Source organism: Diabrotica virgifera, chromosome 7, assembly GCF_917563875.1.
Source record: "Diabrotica virgifera virgifera chromosome 7, PGI_DIABVI_V3a".
Classification (NCBI taxonomy): Eukaryota; Metazoa; Arthropoda; class Insecta; order Coleoptera; family Chrysomelidae; genus Diabrotica; species Diabrotica virgifera.
In genome coordinates this window covers 101638420-101660518 of record NC_065449.1, presented here as the reverse complement: position 1 = coordinate 101660518, position 22099 = coordinate 101638420, and the positions used below count along the sequence as shown (strand labels likewise).

The window sequence follows — 22099 nt, the reverse complement described above, 5'->3', positions numbered from 1 at the left end:
AGTGTTTACACGAAGACAATAATTTCATGCCAGTCAGTTGTCTTCTGACAATTGTCTCGCCAATTGCCATCGTGTAAACGCGACTTTAATCTCTTTGTCTGTCATGAGATCAACGTCTTCCAACGCTGTTAGTCTGACAGACTTTGTGGTTCCTTGCCTTTTCGCTTGGGAGATTTCTTCCTTGCCTTTCGGTGTTCAAATTTTCTATAAAAGTTCTGTCATTCGGCTTTAGGAACCGAGGTTTTGGCTTTAAACTTCCTTGGCGTTTCGGCCTCGGGTACCCTTGGGCCTTGAGTTTTTGTTTGTTCACCAACTTACCTCGACAGTCCACTTCTCGCAGAGCTGCTTTTGCGAGGGTACGGTATAAATACCGATCTGTTTCCCCAAAGGAATTGTTTTCGACACTCACCCTAGTAGCTTATATAGTCTGACGGGTTGGCTTGGGGATTGATTATTAATGTGTCCAATCTGGATCCGCTGGTTACAGTTTCAACAGGGTCACCTCGACAAGGGTGCAATCGAAGATTACTCACCTCCAATCATTGTTGGGAGTATCCAGTGGACTTGGAACGGCTGGAAGATATAAAGTGCTAAGCCTCTCCGGGCAAAATTCGTCTTCTGGGATTAATTCTTTCTCCGCTGAGCTTTACGCTCATTAGAAAAGGCACACATCCCTCGGGCCCATATACTGACATTACTACACTCAGGGCGTGTTTTGTACATCACTATGAACAACCAAATAATAAGCAGCTAATTAGGATCTTTCACAACGCTGATTCTAATTAAACTAAAAATAGTTGGAAAACACATTCCAGTGATAGGTTAGATAGGTGAATAGTGGAAATAGTGAAAATATATTGGCATGGGAATTATCTGGCGTACAAAATACGCCAGCAGGTGAAGTTAAAAGTGAAATAATATTATAATAATTTATTCAATATTTTAGGCAGCTAAAATGGCGAAGTATTCAGGATATCAGAAAATTTGTGATATAATTTTTGCTGTGTTCACAGTACTTTGGATAGTAACTAGAATAGGAATATTCCCATTTTGGATAATCAGAAAGTAAGTGCTAAGTATTATATTATATACTTTTATTTTCAGGAAAACATTAAGGGAAACTTTTAACTATTGGGAATTGTTGTTTAAGATAAACTTCGCAAATTTCGTCACAAATTTAAAAAAATGTATTAGCTTTGCTATGATTCTAATCATCTATTGCACACTACACGCTAATAACAAAAGTGTTACACACTCCAGTCAAAATAGGAGATATTCTTACTATCACTTGGGGTCAAAATCTGTATTTTTTTGATCTTTAAACAATCTTCTTACGAATTGGTCTGTTGAGCATAAAAGAACTATCACCTGGCATTAACTATATTTACTGTTATAAATGAATATTTGAAGCAAAATATGGTCTGAAAAAGAAATTCCAGTGAAATGAGATCAAGCTCTAATTTGTTCGATACATACGATAATATAAATAACGAACTAAAATAAGTTAAAATAAGGATACATGCTGGTGTGTTTACTACCGTTGCTTCGAAGAAATTATCTGAGGACTCTAATTTATACAACATACTGCCGATGTGGATTTTGTAACTGGCAAGAAAACAGACATAATTGCAGATTTACTAACCAATTTAGCCGTTTGGCCCATCAAGATTCACGGTTATATGGTGATGGTCACATAATTCAAAGAGTACCCAGTTTTAAATATCTTGGTTGCCATATTACTGAACAACAACTAGATCCAGATAAAGAGATAAAATGTAGAATCGAGATAGCCCGCCCATTTTTAAAAATGAGGTCATTCTTCTGTAAGGATAACTTGCAACTTCAACTTCGAAAGCGCATGATTAAATGTTATATTTGGTCAGTCCTCTTGTATGGTGTCGAAGCATGGACATTAAAAATATCCACCATTAATCGTTTGGAGGTCTTTGAAATGTGGCTGCACAGACATACACTGAAAATACCATGGACGACTATGCTGACAAATGTGGCAGTCCTTAAGAGAGCAAATGCTTCCCGCGAGCTCCTTGATAACACCAAATAAAGAAAGATGGTCTATTTTGAACACGTAGTAAGGGGACACCGATATAATATATTTCAACTTATTACGGTGGGTAAAATCGAAGGACGCAGAGAAACTTTGTAGAAAGCAGGCTTCTTAGTTGAAGAGTATCAGGGAGTGGACAGGAATAAAGAAAGCAGAACTAAATAGCTCGAGACAGAGACAGTTTCGCCATGTTAATCGCCAACGTTAAGGGGACTTGATAGGGCACGTTAAGAAAAAGAACTAACCAATACAAAATAAATGCAAATTAACTAAAACTAAATGTGAACCTACTTCTTGCTGCAAAACACTAGAAAATGATAAACACAAAACGTTATTAGAGTGTAGCTTTAAAACGATCAATAAGTATAATTTATGGTTTGACAGTATAAATCCCGATGCACGTCATAATCAACGTCAGAGATCAGAGTTGGCATTGTTGCTAAACATAAATTACAAAAAAATTCCTGAATTCATTTTAAATGAAATATTATATAACATAATTATTGCAGAACCAGATTATACAACAAAACAAACTAATATTCAATGTAAATAATTAAAAACAATAAACTGTAAAACATACAAAATATTCAATATAGTAAATAACAAAAACAATTCTGAAGAGTCAACACCGCAACTGTCAAATAAGTGTTACCAATTTATGCCAAAATGTCACCTTCGTTCGATCGCAGCTAAAGTATGATCCGGACAAGTGTGCTTCGTAAAAATGCTTTATAATCCATTTATACAAATTAAATGAAACAAGCTATGGTGTATTTATTATACAAGGTGTCCCAAAAGTAACGGGACGGTCGAATATTTCGCGAAATGAACATCCGATCGAAAAACTGAAAAATGCGTTTCCAATATTTTTCAAAAATCTATCGAATAATACCAAACACGGACCTCCCACTCCACCCCCTGGAGGTGTGGTGGGGGGTAACTTTAAGATTTTAAATAAAAATACCCATTTTTTATTGCGGATTTGGATTTTTTCGAGACATTTTTTCAAAATGTGGATAGATGGTGCTATAATCGAAAAAAAAAACGATTTACCCAGATACACTAAGTAAATTATAGAAACGGTCTAATATGTCAAGAAATACAGTTCCAAATGAAAAACCAAAAAACACGGGTTTAATATTTTTCAAAAACCTATCGATTAACACTAAACACGACCCCCCACTTCATCCCATGGAGGTGGGGTGGGGGTAACTTTAGAATCTTAAATAGGAACCTTTATTTTTATTGCAGATTTGGATTCCTCCTGAAAAAATAAGGGATATTATATTCGAGACACTGTTTTAGAATTGTTGATAGATGGCGCTGTAATTGGAAAAATACGATTTATTAGCTCTATCTATCAACAAATCTAAAAAATGTCTCGGATAAATGTTACTTACTTTTTTACGAGTTACTCAAATCTGTAATAAAAAATATGGGTCCCTCTTTAAGTTACCCACAACCCACCTCCATGGGATGGAGTGAGGGAGGTTCGTGTTTAGTGTTATTCGATAGGTTTTTGAAAAATATTAAACCCGTGTTTTTTGGTTTTTCATTTGGAAGTGTATTTCTCGAGATATTAGACCGTTTCTATATTAATTTACCTAGGGCACAGTATATATAGAGGTTCCACAGTAAAATCACTCCTCTGTCGGCGCTTTGATCTCAAGAAGTAATACCGGCAGTACGCAATTGGTAATTCACCAGTGGTGGATGCGGGTTTTCCCTGTTAAAATCCGTACGTTTCTATGCGACTAGCAATGCGAGAGTGGGGCAAAAGCGACTACGAACATTGCGCGGTCGCCATGCGCGACTACAGATTTTACTTCCAATTTTTCGGAGAGTGGTTCTACTGTCCCTCTTTATACTGTGTCTAGGGTATCAGGATAGATTTTTCAGATTATAATGGCATCTATCCACAATTCGAAAAAATGCCTCGAATAAAAGTTACTTATTTTTGCGTAAGCAATTCGAATCTGCAATAAAACATGTGGGTTCCTATTTAAGATTTTAAAGTTACCCCCCTCTCCTCCTCCAGGGTGTGGAGGGGGTGTCGTGTTTGGTGTCATACGATAGATTTTTGAAAAATATTGAAAAAATATTTTTCAGTTTTTTGATCCGATGTATATTTCGCGAGATATTCGACCGTTCCGCTACTTTTGGGACACCCTATAAATAAAAGTTTGCATTAAGGGGATGGGTACGTAGTTTCGGCTCTAATGCTATTTAAATGGGATTCATTTTTTTCAAATCCTGAGAAAAATAATTATTTTTGGAAAAATTAAACGCAGAATGGAAGATTATGTTCTTACCGAGGGCCGAAAGTCCCTGAAAACTTCTGTAATGTTTATTTTAATAAGTTACAGGGGTGAAAAACTAAGAAAAAATGTAGTGTGCTTTTTAATTTCAAATATCTCGTTCAAGAGAAACATTTTATTTATTCTAAGGGACTTTCGGCCCTCGATAATAATTTAGTCTTCCATCCTGCTTTTAAAATTTTTAAAAATATTTATTAGTTTTTTCAGGATTTGAAAAAAATGGAAACCATGTCCGTGGTGATATTTTCCAAATCGAACATTCGCCATCTTTGTCATACAACGCACTGAGTCAAATAGAATATGATGACAAGACAGTGAAAATTTTAAATATTTGACATGGCATCGGGAATATTTTGAGTTGTTGATTAAATATTGATAGTGTATTTGATAACTAATTGATTTAAGACGTGAACTTAATAAAACGTTAATTGTTTGTTATTTATGGACGATCAAAGCAGAGAATCGACCAGGATATATTCTGTGATACAAGTATTTTGTTGTTAAAGATGTTCAAAATTGTAAGCGTTCCATAGTAACAATATATTATTAAAAATCACTTTAACACTTTTCCTCTTTTCTCGATTGAGTATTAGTTTTTGTTGTTGTTCTGAAGCTATTTTCTTGTGGCATTTTTATAATCAAGTATATTCAAATGGGAAATAAGCCACAATTTTACCTAAAAATGATTTTATTAACGTTTCGACGCCCAAGTCGGGTGTCGTTGTCAAAATACAAAATAATACTAAATAAACAAAAATGTTGTTGCTTAGTAAAAAATTCTTCTAATAATTTATTTAATCTGACTCATTTATATCGGCAATTCAGACACGTATTATACATTTTAAAGTAGACGACTTTAAAATGATATTGCCAATATTGATGAGTTGCGTTCCTGGGACGACTTTACTAAAAGATAGTTCATTCGATTACATGAAATCAATCCCAACTCAAGAATATCCGCCACAAAAAATCATAGCATGTGATCTGTCTTTAAAAAGACAACCAAATGCAACGGTGGCACTGAAATTCTCGCGTTAGAGATTCCATAGTAAATCACGAGGGAAAACCAGGAAAAACCTCGTGATACTATCCCGACATCGTAAGTATTTGGGTTTACATTTAGTTTACTCTCAAAACTAATACCGAATTCTGACTTGATATTTTAAATTTTAAATAATACTAAAATACTCAATGTACTAACTCGATATGTTACTGATTTACTAATTGTGGTATTTTCTTTCTATTGACTTCCTCCTTTAATATGGGTAACCACATCCTACTGCATTCTACCGAGGAATTTGCGACACAATTGGTTTCATTTAGCATAATTAGAGCCGCTTCTTTGATTTTTCTCTTTTTACTATCTGCTTCTTTTAGGACTATACTTGAATCTCTCCACTGGATATGATTTTTTGTGGCGGATATTCTTGAGTTGGGATTGATTTCATGTAATCGAATGAACTATCTTTTAGTAAAGTCGTCCCAGGAACGCAACTCATCAATATTGGCAATATCATTTTAAAGTCGTCTACTTTAAAATGTATAATACGTGTCTGAATTGCCGATATAAATGAGTCAGAATAAATAAATTATTAGAAGAATTTTTTACTAAGCAACAACATTTTTGTTTATTTAGTATTATTTTGTATTTTGACAACGACACCCGACTTGGGCGTCGAAACGTTAATAAAATCATTTTTAGGTAAAATTGTGGCTTATTTCCCATTTGAATATACTTGATTAGTTTTTGTTGTACAGTATATAAATTATCACGATCACTGAATACATAATTAGTGAAAAAATTATCATATTTATTAACTGAATTAATAATTGGCAATTATACAAGTAACAGTTATCCAAGAACATTCAAAAGCCATCTCTTTAAAGTTAATGATGACATTGTCAAGTAGTAATGTTTACATACCCATACCAGTGAGAATTTTACTACACGTAATTTACCGTGTAAAGACAGAAAAAGTAGGGATAGCCGTAAAATATTTGCGAATTATGTACCTATGGCCTTAATAGAAAACTTCAAATATTATTTCTACGCGTATATAATAAAATATGTCTAGTGGCTGTAATTTCAGTGTACATGACTAAAATATTCTAAGAATGAACAGACCTATGACTTAAATATTTGATGTTGGTATCATGTGACGTCACTTGCTATGACGTGCATTGAGATTTATACTGTACGAACTATAAACATATTTAATCAATAATTTATCTTACCGATCCATTACGTTAAACGTCGCGTATAACTATTGAGGAAATACGCTTGATTAACATTTCTTACAATTAATTTAAAGTTTCAAATTAAAACATGGCTCAAATTTCATTGCATTGTATTGTCCGCTTTCTTTGTACAAACAAACGACTACATCTTCCCATTTTTGGGCGCTAAAACTGCAACTAAATCTTGTTATATGTCTCTATCCATTAACACTGTAATCGCAAGAATATAAGGTATATTAGACAAGGAGCCAGTATAGGTGAAATTTACTAATCATTTTAGACATGATGAGAGCCTATAACTTAAATAGTAGAACCTAAAACAAAACGTATGAACACTGTGCCGTCACTTTCTAGTGGGGACATGCGTCGACAGTGGCGCATCAAACTTTTCACTTATACACGGGATAAATAAATTAAAAGCTACCCTCCCTCACTCCCAGAATTCAATTTTTTTCATTTGTTTAAGTTCTGTGGGATTAAAGAGTAAGACTCAGCGTAATTTTAATCCACCACCTCTTTCCCCTTCCCCCCACCATCAAAAACTTCATTTTGTGTTTTTATTTTTTTAGGTGGGATGCAATCAATTTTAACATTTAAAAAAAATCACAGGCATAGTTGAGGCTTTTACAAAACATGTCTATTTCTATAGATCCGTAGGTTGACCGTATATAAAAATTTTTTTAATTCTTTTTTTTTTTTGGAAAAAAAGCGTATTTTTAATTTTTTTTTTGGAAAAAAGCGTATAACTCTTTTTGGAGATGGCTGGAAGTTTTTTCTATTTTGTGTATTTTATCAAATACTATAGTTTTAATTTTTTTTCAGATTTTTCCGTAAGGTTCGCCACCTTCAAAAATTCAAAAAACTGTTTTTTAGGGGGTTTTTGGGGATTTTCCCTAGTTTATAGACTGCAAAATAGATCAAATCAATGTTTTTTGTACGTTATATGTAAATTGAAGTAACTAAGTCCTTTAGAACATTTAAAAATGGGAAAAACACGTTCAAAACCCCCCAAAAACTCCCTAAAAAAACATTTTTTTGGATTTTTGAAAGTGGCAATCCTTACGGAAAAATCTTTAAAAAAATTAGAAATATAGCGTTTAATAAAATACACAAGACTAAAAAAAATTAGACTTGCAACCATCTCCAAAAAAACTTAAACGATTTTTTCCAAAAAAAAATTATTTTTGAGGTTATGTACACCCAATCTACGGATCTATAAAAATAGACATGTTTTGTAAAAGTTTCAACTATGCATGTGAATTTTTTAACATTTTAAAATTGATTGCATACCACCTAAAAAAAATAAAAACGAAAAATAAAGTTTTTGATGGTGGGGGAAGGAGGTAATGGGTTAAAATTACGCTGAGTCTTATTTTTTAATCACATAGAGCTTATAAAAATGTAAAAAATTTAATTCTGGGAGTGAGGGAGGGTAGCTTTTAATTTATTTATCCCGTCCATAAGTAAAAAGTTTGATGCGCCACTTGTGACGCATGTACCACTAAGAAGTAACGGCACAGTATTTATACGTTTTCTTTTAGGTTCTACTATTTAAGTTATTGGCTCTTATTGTGCCTAAAATGATAAGCAAATTTCGCCTATACCGGCTCCTAGTCTATATTTGTATTGTTTATACAGTGGTGAGCACGCTAATAGTAGGCAAAATAAGCTCAAAAGATGGAAAACATAATACATTGCGAAAAAAAAAGAGATGAAACTAGTGGATGTGGAAATTGTCGTTATAAACGTCTAAAATAATATTACATTACATAGTTTCCCACCTTTAGACGTCTGTGACAGGAGTATTTTATAAAATTCTACTGTCACAGTGACAGTTGTTATACTTCTCTGATACGTCTAAAGGTAGGAAACTATAGTACGTCCGCTATAACTTTTCCCATGCGGTACGATTCATTTTCAATCAAATTAAGTCAAAACATAAATTGAAACGAACTTCGATGTGTATATACATTTTGTATACTGTATACTATATACTACACACATCGGCGTACGTTTCACTTTCTGTTTTGACTTAATTTGATTGAAAATGAATCGTACCGCATGGGAAAAGTTTTAGCGGACGGACTATATGTAATGTAATGTTATTTTAGACGTTTATAACGATAATTTCCACCTCCAATAATTTCATCTCTTTTTGTGTCGCAATGTATTATGTTTTCCATCTTTTGAGCTATTTTGCCGGTTATTAGCGAGCTCATCACTGTATTGTATATTTGTATAGTAAACTTTAAAATATGGAAATATGCATTATAATTTTATAGTGCAGTATCATGTATCATGTGTATTAATTGTACTATTGTACGGCGGCCTAAGATTTTCGTGAATGTTTATTCACTTCTTCAGGGTTGAAATAAATAAACTATCAGTTAGCCGTATATTCTATGTAAAATATTAGTTGCATCACCAGTACGTTGAATTATTCAAGTTCAAGTTGAATTATTCAACGTATTGGTGGTACAACTAATATTTTTACATACGACTATACGGCTAATTGATAATTAATTAATTAAGAATCATTCAACGTTTTGGTGATACAACTAATATTTTACACAGAATATACGGCTAATCACCAATACGTTGAATAATTCAACGTATTGGTGATACAACTAATATTTTACATAGAATATAGGGCTAATTGATTATTAATTAATTAAATCATAATTATTCAACGAATTGGTGATGCAAATAATATTTTACACAGAATATACGGCTAATTGATAGTTTATTTCTTTCAACCATTGTAAAGTTGTCTTCAGGAAAGAAATTATCAAAAATGATATGTAAAATGGCATATTTTTTTGTAAATGTTATGTTTATATTGGATTAGCCACAGTTTGTTGTAATGATAATTACATTTTTACCTAAAAATTATTTAACGTTTCGATTTCCATTCCGGAAATTATTTTCAAAAAATTAATGAGAAAATTTGTTGAAACAAAAGGTGTGTATAACCGCCACTTGTTGAGATAAAAGTATGACTAAGTGATACGAATGCAAACAAAAGAAAATGCATCTCGTTCGAATAAGTGAAAATTTATGAAATATTATTTATCCTTATTATTAAAAAAAACGCCTTTCTATAAATTGTCGTTAATCATATTCAAGATTGCAAACGATAAGATGAAAATGTTAATATTAAAACTAATTTTATCGCGTATATCTTAATATACACAATAATTATACTCACCTAGAATAATCTAAATCTTAATGTTTTTATACAAAGAATACAGTCATCCTCTATTTATACTTTGGTAGAGAATTAAATGATTTAGGTCCAGTTTCACCAAAAACAAATAAATCAATGAATAGTTATTCATCGAATAACATTTATTTTATATTTTTATTTTGTTTCAATATAATTTTGATAATTTAGAGTTAAACTGACGAATTTACTTTCTTGTAGATATTTACAGCGAGATTAACTTGCCAATTTATCAAAAGAGTAAATATTTATTTGATAAATAAATTAAATAAGTCTTATTTGACGTTAGTAAAATCAAGAAATGTCAGTTTATTGGTCGAATAACTTTAATCATAGAATAAAATACTATTTGTCGTTGGTGAAACCGGCCATTATTGGATTTCACGGTATACTCAGTGAAGAGTACAAAATGATAGCGGTTTAGATGGGTAAACTGCTGATGCTTTAGTGGAATAGATTCCTATCATCGCCCAATGGCATGGATATGATTCGGGTTCACAGTTCACTTTAATCTTTATCGACACCCACTTCATCTTTCCTCGTTAGAGGTCGCTAAAGGCATTCGTTTGTAGAATATTTAAATATATTTACCAACCAGTCGCAGTCGGTGCGTTTTGATTCAGTTCAGTCTTCTTACAGAGCCTCTTTGATAACGGGTAAACCTAGGAAAAAACGTGCCAGAGGATGGTAAGAGAGTCGAATTGAATCAAAACGAAACCGTCTATTTTTATTTAAATTACATGATTATTTTTTAGATACAGCTTCTTTATCTCCTTAATACACTGGCGGGCAAAAAATTTAGGTCACTTGATGAATTATACACGTTTGATGCCTCGAATTTCCTAAACCTGTTGTCCGATTTAAGTGATTTTTTTAGTATGTTATAGCTTTATTATTTAAGAATCTTAATGTGTTAATATTGTTGCTAGACAGGTAAATGTCATTGTATACCGGGTGTAACAATCATACTGTGTTTTTTCCTTAAAGTTCGGAACACTCTGTGGAATATTATAGCATAAATAAAATATTAAAATTAAAACTCAATTATAGCCTTAGACTTTCTTAACATTTTCTTTTTTGATTCATTTGCTTACGTTGGATAATAAAAAAGTTAGGTACTTTAACAACTAGCCTTGTTCTTCATCAATACAGGGTGTTTCTAAATAAGTGCGACAAACTTTAAGGGGTAATTCTGCATGAAAAAATAATGACCGTTTGCTTTATAGACATATGTCCACAAATGCTTCATTTCCGAGATACGGGATGTTGAATTTTTTTCTTACAAACTGACGGTTTATTTGTTGCTCTAAAACCGGTTGAGATATGCAACTGAAATTTGGTAGGTTTTAAGAGGTAGTCATTGTGCATTTTTTGACATGCAACTATTTTTTATTCACCATTGCCGTGCATACGGGATGTATCTAAAATATTTATACCAGTATGCACGCCAATGGTGAATATAAAAATATTATTTGTATGTCAAAAACTGCGCAATAACTACCTCTTAAAACCTACCAAATTTCATTTGCATATCTCAACCGGTTTTAGAGCAACAAATAAACTGTCAGTTTGTAAGAAAAAATTCAACATCCCGTATCTCGGAAACGAAGCATTTGTAGACATATGTTTATAAAGCAAACAGTCATTATTTTTTCATGCAGAATTACCCCTTAAAGTTTGTCGCACTACTTTAGAAACACCCTGTATTGATGAAGAACATGGCTAGTTGTTAAAGTACCTAACTTTTTTATTATCCAACATAAGCAAATGAATCAAAAAAGAAGATGTTAAGAAAGCCTAAGGCTACAATTAAGTTTTAATTTCAATATTTTATTTATGCTATAATATTCCACAGAGCGTTCCGAACTTTAAGGAAAAAACACAGTATGATTGTTACACCCGGTATAAAATGACATTTACCTGTCTAGCAACAATATTAATACATTGAGATTCTTAATAATAAAACTATAAGATACTAAAAAAATCACTCAAATCGGACAACAGGTTTAGGAAATTCGAGGCATCAAACGTGTATAATTCATCAAGTGACCTAAATTTTTTGCCCGCCAGTGTATATAAATAGTAAAGGACCCCGCAGAAACCTTATGGGAAATGGCTCTCTGTCAAATGCTCTGAAACTTTGGGTTCTGGTAGTCCTTGATGTGTAGAACAAAAGACTCAATGGGCGCGTAGCTCCAAAAAATCATGGTTTTAAGATATAAGCCTCTGAAGTTATAGGTACAGTGAGGATGTTTGAGTGGGAATAAATTCATTTTCTCGAGAATGAGCGACTCATGGAGATAAATTACGAATCAGGTCGATTTTTATTTTTAAATTATAATTTTTTGGCATATATATCATACTAGTGACGTCATCCATCTGGGCGTGATGACGCAATCGATGAGTTTTTTAAATAAGAATAGGGGTCGTGTGATAGCTCATTTGAAAGGTTATTCACTAATATAAACATTAACATGATTATTTATACAGGGTGCCCAAAACATTTTTTTTAATTAATTTAATTGTGACAAAAAGAAGAATGTATATAATTTATTTAATTCGAAATACATTTTACTATTGTTCGAAAATATGAAAAAATGTTTATTTGATAAATAAATATTGTTTTTCGCTTAAATTCAATATCAAAGCTGCCACCCACCTGCCTCTTAGCAGTTTGAACATTTAATTTAAGCGAAAAGCAATGTTTATTTTTAAAATTAACATTTTTTTCTGTTTTCTGACAGCAGTAAAATGTATTTCGAATTAAATAAATTATATACATTCTTCTTTTTGTCTTAATTAATTTAATTCCAACATTTTTTTGGGCACCCTGTATAAATAAATATGTTAATGTTTATATCAGTGAATAGAGAATTGACCTTTCAAATGAGCTATCACACGACACCTATTCTTAATGTTGTTCTGAAACTATTTCCTTGTGGCATTTTTATAATAAACTATTTTTAATGGGAAATAAGCCACAATTTTACCAAAAAAATGATTTTATTAACACCTATTCTTATTTAAAAAAATCATCGATTGCGTCATTACGCCCAGATGGATGACGTCACTAGTATGATCTATATGCCAAAAAATTATAATTTAAAAATAAAAATCGACCTGATTCGTAATTTATCTCCAGAGTCGCCCCTTCTCGAGAAAACGAATTTATTCCAACTCAAACGTCCTCACTGTACCTATAACTTCAGAGGCTTATATCTTAAAACCATGATTTTTTGGAGCTACGCGCCCATTGAGTCTTTTGTTCTACAAATCAAGGACTACCAGAACCCAAAGTTTTAGAGCATTTGACAGAGAGCCATTTCCCATAAAGTTTCTGCGGGGTCCTTTACTATGTATACGATTTGGCGGTCAAATTAATGTTTATTACCAATTTTTACGTAGAATGAACCTTTCTCCTAGAAACAACGCCTACAGCGACCGGCGATTTTGAATGTCAGTTACTCGCGCGAGATTAATTTTTTTAATAAAATTTGTATGAACTAGACGGTAAAAAGTCGATATCTTTTGATCAGAGAATGCTATCTACAATGGTCAAAATGCGTTTTAAAGGTGAAGAGTGCAGTTTTCGTATGCAATTTTTGCATTTGCAATGAAGTCAATTTCTATAAAGGTGTTAAATAAATCTGCGCGATTTTTGCCATTTTTTATGATTCTTATGAGATCAATAAAATGTTTCACTTCCATTGACTGGATAGTATGGAATTTCCATTGTTACAGCCTAATCTTTAAAACCTGAAAGAAAACATGAAATTTCGATTTTGAGTTTAGGCAACAAACATGAGGCATTTGAAATATACCTAAAAACGCTGAATTTAAAGTTTCCCATTACAAACGATCTAAAACGTTTAAAACTGCGTCTTTTCGATTGCACAAGTACATACGTTTTACGAAACTACACAACTTCCGCTAAAAATATCACTCAATGCCGTCTTCGTGGAAGCATTTCCCGTGAAGTGAGATCGTTTGTAATGTGAAACTTTAATTTGGCATTTTTAAGGCATATTCAAATGCTTGCATATTTGTTGCCAAAGCTCAAAATCGAAATTTAATGTTATACAGGGTGTTTGGTAAAGAATGGGTCATAGCTTAACCTTAGATTGCTGAGCTCAAAGTAGGTCGATTTAAGCTAACTTACCTTCGTACGAAAGTTGATAATAACCGAAATACAGGGTGTCAAAGTTAAACTTTTATTTTATTTATTCTTAAATATTTCCCGACAGGCACGAGCTAACAACACGAGATTTGGTAAGTGGGGGTGTTTTGGGACGGTAAATCTAAATTCGCCACCAACAATGATGTATTACCCAGAGGGCGCCACATACCTCTTTCAGCGCTCAATTAATTAATACGTTCATTTTTTTTATTCTCCACTAAATACTTTTTGAATCAAAATTTTTATTCTCTTAATATTTTTACTTAAAAAAGATGTACTAAATTCATCTCGCGAAACTTGACCGTTTTCGAAATAAACGCATTTTAAATCTGCGCTGCAACATAATTGTTTGCATAGTATCATTGCAGTTACACCCGAAAAATAAACTTAAAGCCATAATAATTTCCAAAAATGTATCGCAAATTTCTTCTAATGGAATTTGCGTTGCAATAATATAAATATTAGAACTTGCACAATTATTATGGTTTTAAGTTTATTTTTCGGGTGTAACTACAATGATATTATGCAAAAAAATATGTTGCATCGCAGATTAAAATGCGTTTATTTCGAAAACGGTTAAGTTTAGCGAGATAAATGTAGTATATCTTTTTTAAGTAAAAATATTAAGAGAATAAAAATTTTGATTCAAAAAGTATCTAGAGTGGGGGATAAAAAAATTGAACGTATTAAATGAGCGCTTAAAGACGTATGTGGCGCCCTCTGGGTAATACATCATTTTTGGTGGCGAATTTAGATTTCTCGTCCCAAAAAAACCCCGCTTACCGAATCTCGTGTTGTTAGCGCATATCTGTCAGCAAAAATTCAAGAATAAATGAAATAAAAGTTTAACTTTGACACCCTGTATTTCGGTTATTATCAACTTTCCTACTAAGGTAAGTTAGCTTAAATCGACCTATTTTAAGCTCAGAAATCTAAGGTTAACCTATGGCCCATTCTTTACCAAACACCCTGTATAGGGTAATTTTTAATTACAGTAATGCAGTAATAGGGCAGTCAATGAGGATATTTGGCTCCGAATTCCATCCTACTACATCGATTTACTTGATATTTTCACAGTAAGTAGGGAATAGCTCAAGAAACAAAGTCTACCCTATGCCGATGTGTGCTTTTATCTTGGGGGTGGTTCCCACCCCTTTTCAGGGGTGATTCCCACCCCTTCTCGGGGGTGAAAAATATTTTGGTTAAAATAGCCACGAAACAGGCTAGAGAGCCCAATTTTAAGCAAAAACTTTCATTGAAACATAATACCTTTTCGAACGGTTTTTTGTGAATACCTTAAAAACTATGCATCTAACTAAAAAACTATTTGAAACATTTTTGTAGGTTATAAAAAAACAAAGAGACACTTGCCTTCATAAATCTTCTAGTTATAATACAAAAAGAGATGTGGTAGGTGAAAATAGTTTGTTTTTTGGTACATTCTCAAATTGGTGTATTCAACTTGAAATAACAGAGAAACGGTCGATTTTAGGTGTATAATGCTACCAATGCCTTTTGTAGTGATTGAAAAGACCTTTAAAATGAGCTACAGCAAAGGTCCATTACATTAAAACTAAGCGAGATATGCTGCAAACAAAATTGATAACTAATGTATTTTAAGAAAAAATGAGAAGTAATTTAACCCCCATCTACCAAAATGTAAATGCATCGTTTTCCTTTTACAATACCTTTTATTATAGTGTTATTTCTATATTTAAAAAGTTGGACGGGTTTACAATGCATGGTTTTGAAAAAAAAAATAAGATCAAATTATAGAGCGCATTTTTAAATTTTCTTAAAAATCTTCCTTTTTTTTCCATGTAACTCGAAAATGATAAGAGATACGAAAAAAGATATCACACAAAAATGTAGGGTTTTTTCAGATAAAAATTTCCTTATTATTATTCATTACTGTATCTTTTATCATTTTCAAGATACATGGAAAAAAAGGAAGATTTTTAAGAAAATTTAAAAATGCTCTCTACAATTTGATCTTATTTTTTTGTAAAACCATGCATTTTACACCCGTCCAACTTTTTAAACATAGAAACAACACTATAATAAAAGGTATTGTAAAAGGAAAACGATGCATTTACATTTTGGTGGATGGGGGTTAAAATTACTTCTCATTTTTTCTTAAAATGCGTTAGTTCTCAATTTTGTTTGCAGCATATCTCACTTAGTTTTAATGTAATGGACCTTTACTATAGCTCATTTTAAAGGTCTTTTCAATCACTACAAAAGGTATTATACACCTAAAATCGACCGTTTCTATGTTATGTTAAGTTGGATACACCAATTTGAGAATGTACCAAAAAACAAACTAATTTCACTTACCACATCTCTTTTTGTATTATAACTAGAAGATTTATGAAGGCAAGTGTCTCTTTGTTTTTTTATAACCTACAAAAATGTTTAATATAGTTTTTTAGTTAGATGCATAGTTTTTAAGGTATTCGCAAAAAATCGTTCGAAAAGGTATTATGTTTCAATGAAAATGGCCAATTTTCAACCACGAATAACTGAAAAAGTATTGAGTTTTCAAAAAAAAATTATCGAACAGTTTTTGCTTAGAATTAGGTTCTCTAGCGAATTCCGTGGTAATTTTAACCAAAAATTTTTCCACCCCTGAGAAGGGGTGGGAACCACCCCCAAGATAAAAGCACACATCGGCATTGGGTAGACTTTGGATTACGATAAATTACTTTTAATGAGAAATAAGCCACAATTTTACCAAAAAAATGATTTTATTAACGTTTCGAAGCCCAAATCGGGTTTCGTTGTCAAAATACAAAATACTACTAAAGTAAACAAAAATTGTTGTTGCTAAGTAAAAAAATTCTTCTAATAATTTATTTAATCTGACTCATTTATATTGTCAATTCAGACGTATATTATACATTTTAAAGTAGAAGACTTTAAAATGATATCGCCAATATTTATGAGTTGCGTTCCTGGGACGACTTTACTAAAAGATAGTTCATTCGATTACATGAAATCAATCCCAACTCAAGAATATCCGTCACAAAAAAATCATAGCATGTGATCTGTCTTTAAAAAGACAACCAAAAGCAACGATGACAGTAAAATTCTCGCGTTACCGAGGAATTTGCGACACAATTGGTTTCATTTAGCATAATTAGAGCCGCTTCTTTGATTTTTCTCTTTTTACTATCTGATTCTTTCAGGACTATACTTGAATCTCTCCACTGAACTCTATGTTCATTATCCCATGCATGTTGACATATTTGAGATCTATCAAATTCTCTATTTTTAATATAAGACTGATGTTCACTTATTCTAACGTTTAATGGTCTTGATGTTTCACCTAAATAAAATTGTTCGCATTCACAAGGTATTTTATAAATACAATTCTTTGTTCTTTCTTGTTCACTGTTAGGTTTAGTTTTAGATAGAATAGATCTCAATGTATTTGTTGTTTTGAATGTTGTTGAAATGTTGAATTTATTTCCTATTGTTTTAAGTTTCTCGGATAGTCCTTTTATATATGGTAGTGATATTATATAGTATCACGAGGTTTTTTCCTGGTTTTCCCTCGTGATTTACTATGGAATCTCTAACGCGAGAATTTTACTGTCATCGTTGCATTTGGTTGTCTTTTTAAAGACAGATCACATGCTATGATTTTTTTGTGACGGATATTCTTGAGTTGGGATTGATTTCATGTAATCGAATGAACTATCTTTTAGTAAAGTCGTCCCAGGAACGCAACTCATAAATATTGGCGATATCATTTTAAAGTTTTCTACTTTAAAATGTATAATATACGTCTGAATTGACAATATAAATGAGTCAGATTAAATAAATTATTAGAAGAATTTTTTTACTTAGCAACAACATTTTTGTTTATTTTAGTAGTATTTTGTATTTTGACAACGAAACCCGATTTGGGCTTCGAAACGTTAATAAAATCATTTTTTTGGTAAAATTGTGGCTTGTTTCCCATTAAAAGTAATTTATTATAAAAATGCCACAAGAAAATAGCTTCAGAACAACATTTTGAATTAGGAGATAAATAGAGGCTAGGCCCAAAATTTCATTAAAATCCATGCAGTAGGATAGAATTCGGAGGTATTATCCTATCCTTGCTCCCATTGACTGCCCTATAAGACTATTACCCTGATTTTATGGTGAATTTTTTTTTTAATTGTAAATAAGCTAGTACAGTTTTCACATGTAAATGATTTTTTCTTAATGCTTGTAAATAGTTAGCTCTTTGGCTTTATTAAGTGGAAGTAGATATTGTGGTAGAGTAACATTGGCGCAGCTGAATGGCCTGCACTACACCAGATTTGTTTCCATTGAACGTTTTTGTGGGGTCATTTAAACACAAAATTGTATGCACCATAGCCCGGATCATTACAAGACTTGCTGCAAATGCATCGGACACGAGTGTAACAATATTACATACTTCTAAAATGTTCCACAAAGTTAGAGAACACTTTGTGGAGGTTTGTGTGGGATATATCTAATAAACTGAGTGGCCAGTTGTGTAACAGTCAGCAAAATAAGCAAAACCATCCAAACTTAAAATACGAGATGCCGTTGAAAATAAAAATAAATTAAAAGTTACACGATATTCCTTTTCTTCTGGACAAGAGCTATAGAAGAGGGAGGACTTAAGGTTCGCAGGATTGGCAGGTAATGATTGGAGAAAACTAGGATGAGTAGGCGAATTTAAATACCTTGGCTCCTACATATCGGAGAATGGGACACTAATCTGTGAAATTGTCCATACAGACTGGTGAAATTAACTGGAAGCGAATGATCGAGGTACCATGTGATCAAAAAATCGAGGAATGACTGAAAGTAAAGATATACACGAGTATGGTGAGATCTGCGTTGGTGTACGGCGGTGAAGTGTTGCCTATAAAGAGGGTTAGGGAAAAGAAGATGGAGGTAGCGGAAATGAAAATCTTACGGTGGGTGTTCGATAAAACTATAAGGGACAATGTCAGGAACGACGTGATTAGGGAAACAGCCTGGGGACAGTGTAATGCTAAAGAATCAGTATGGCCACTCTCAATTTCGACGGTTCCAATTTTGCAATCCACTCCTGAGACAAAATTTTGAATGCGCGACGATAGCAACCAATCACGGCAAGTGCGCGACGGTAACGACCAATCACGGCAAACGTAGGATGCCGTTAACTGTCATTCATCTGCGCAAAGGACTAAAATTTTTTATGAATTCGGAGACGACGTCACCAAAATGGAACATCGAGAAAAAAGGATTTTTCGCGGAGTGACCTTACTGATTCGTTAGCATTATACTGTAGCCTGGATGTCAACAGTATCCAAAAAGATTAAAGAACAAAGACTGTAATGAGTCGTAATCACTGTAAATGAGAACTATGTAGGACGAAGGATGGAGCTGTTAGAAGTTAAGGGAAAGAGAGGTAGAGGAGAGGATGGAAGGACTGTGTGGCAGGATACTTAAGAGCGAATGGTTTAAATGAAGTAGATACGATGTACAGAAATGAGTGGCTAGGAGTAACGAACAGCGGCCTCTGAAAAGGGAAAAGCTGATAATGTAAATCATGTAAAAGAAGATAATGTAAATGTTATCATTTCTAATGTATGCGTTGGTGGAAACTTACATGCTTCATAGACACAATTGTTTAAAAGTCATTAGGTTTCGAACTTGCAGTTCAAAAGACTAATCTAAACTTTAAAATCCATGCATTTTTGTCATTTCTAAATTGATTTTTTAGACTAATAATGGTTCTTATTAATATAGGTAAATTTCATACTTCCTACAGTTATTTCTACTATTCATAGGTTTGGTATATGACTTGAGATTTTAAAACCTTTTATTTCATTGCAAAAACGAATATGATCGTTCTATTTACTAACGAACTAGCATATAATATTGTAGGTAAAGGGTGCTTACTCTAATATTCTACACAGCCTTTTGTATCTTATTCACGCAATGCTTTATATGTTTGTTTTCCCTACCAATGTTATTAATATGATATAAGAGCTAGTGTAAAAAAAACATACAACTTGTGAATAATAGTGTTATTACACTGTTGCCTGATATGAAATATTTTTTAACTTTTCAAAGTCGTGGAAAATAAACAAATCTTGTTGCTATACTCACTTGTCAATGTCAGTGCAGGATATCATGTGTATACAATCAATATAGAAAATGCTTTTACAAATATCCACAACAAATGCAGACGCCATTTTATTGAACGAAATACAGTGAAAAAAAACAAGTGAAGAAATTAACACATTAAACGCCACGTGATTTGTATTTAACTCACACCCTGTTTGTACCAGAGATTCCGAACGTGGAGCCTGAAGGCAAAAACAAAAAATTTTAATGTGGCGGTTAATGTGTTAAAAGACGAATAAACCTTACAAATTAATAGAGCATACTATGGGCTCAAAAAATAATTCCACTCAAGAAACATCCAAAGAAGAACTGAAATTATTATATACAACACACTGCTGAGGTCGGTCCTCATATATGGAGCAAAAACATGGACCCTAAAGGGTGAAAAGGCAGAAACTTGAAAAACCTGAATATTTGAGCGTAAAATAATCAGCAAAATATTTGGGAGCTATAAGCGACTACGGGCAGTGACACAAAAGATGTAACTTTAAATTATGCCAACTCTTTATTGAACCAGACGTCGTAACGCTGATTAAAATACAGCTACTTAGATGGGTTGGACACATGGTTGGATATAGTTGAGACAGACTTGTGGAATTAATAATCAGAAGATGAGAACAGGTCGCCAGAAACCGAACAGAATTGCGACGAATCTTCGTGCAGTCCAGGATACAGAGAGGATTGCCGAGACAAAGATGGTGATGATGAGAGAAATGGAGAATAATGCTGTCACTATTTTCAAACTTGCAGATTTCAAGAACACACATTCGCGGTATAAAAGTTCCAATTGGTTTTCCCTTTGATAGCCAGGAGACTTATCGTAGTTGAAGGTTTCTATATGTTCGATTAAGGACGCTGTTACTGTGAAGTGAACACAAATGAATGAAAGCTAAGGTTGGCCCGGTTCCATGACATCTCGTAACGCGACAGTTCGTAACCGGACAATTGGTAACGGACAATTCGTGACAGCGACAGTTCGTAACGGCGACAGTTGGTAACTATACAAGTTCGTAACGGACAATTCGTAACGTCCAAATTGAATTATGCTGTTTATTTTTGTTAACGTGTAAACTACTGTTATTACAGTTATAAATGAAATTATGTTGATCAATTTAACGAATTAGTATCAGGATAAACATTTTAAGACATTTCATATTTTATGTTTCAGAATATAATAAAAGTATTTAAACACGCAAATAAAAATTATTTAAATAAAATACTTTACTTAGAAAAATGTTTACTTAGAAAGTTAGGAATGTCTAAAGACGTTGGTCGGCTTAAAGATTTCACGAATTACTTCATTATTCCTTTGTCAAGTAGGTATATGCAAATTTAAGGAACAATAATAGGGGTAAACTTTTAAAAATATTGTTAAAAGTTTGTATGTGTTTAAAGACTTTTAATATATTCTGAAACACGAAATATAAAATTCAATTGTAACTGTAATAACAGTTATACTAAATTTACAATCAAGATGCAGTAAAAATAAACAAACCAAGACACGTTAAATGCTACTAGGAGCACTCCCGAATAATAATTTACAATGTAATACATTGTAAATCCCAAATCATGATTTCCAAAGTTTATACATTGTAAATTATGATTCGGGAGTGCTACTAGCAGCATTTAACGTGTCTTGGTTTGTTTATTTCTGCTGCATCTTGATTGTACTTTTAGTATAGTTTCGACGTTAACAAAAATAAACAGATTAATTCAATTTGGACGTTACGAATTGTCCGTTACGAGTTTGTATAGTTACGAACTGTCGCTGTTACGAGTTGTCCGTTACCAATTGTCCGGTTACGAACTGTCGCGTTACGAGATGTCTGGTCACGGGTTGGCCCATCTCGGGTATCAGGCCATATCCAAGCTTGATTAGTGTTCAACCAGCATACGGGGCTCTGCCAGAAATGATTACTCAATCCCTAGCTTCTCGT

General features: G+C 32.8%; 1 protein-coding gene across 2 annotated transcripts in view; it reads left to right on the top strand.

The window, feature by feature from the left end:
- The window catches only part of LOC114332390 (ceramide synthase 6), a 183083-nt gene that overhangs the window by 116333 nt on the left and 44651 nt on the right, over nucleotides 1-22099 (top strand). For both annotated transcript variants that reach the window (XM_028282178.2, XM_028282179.2), the window contains exon 5: nucleotides 947-1065. In XM_028282178.2, the coding sequence (XP_028137979.1) occupies nucleotides 947-1065 (119 nt within the window). The remainder of the gene's footprint in view (nucleotides 1-946; nucleotides 1066-22099) is intronic.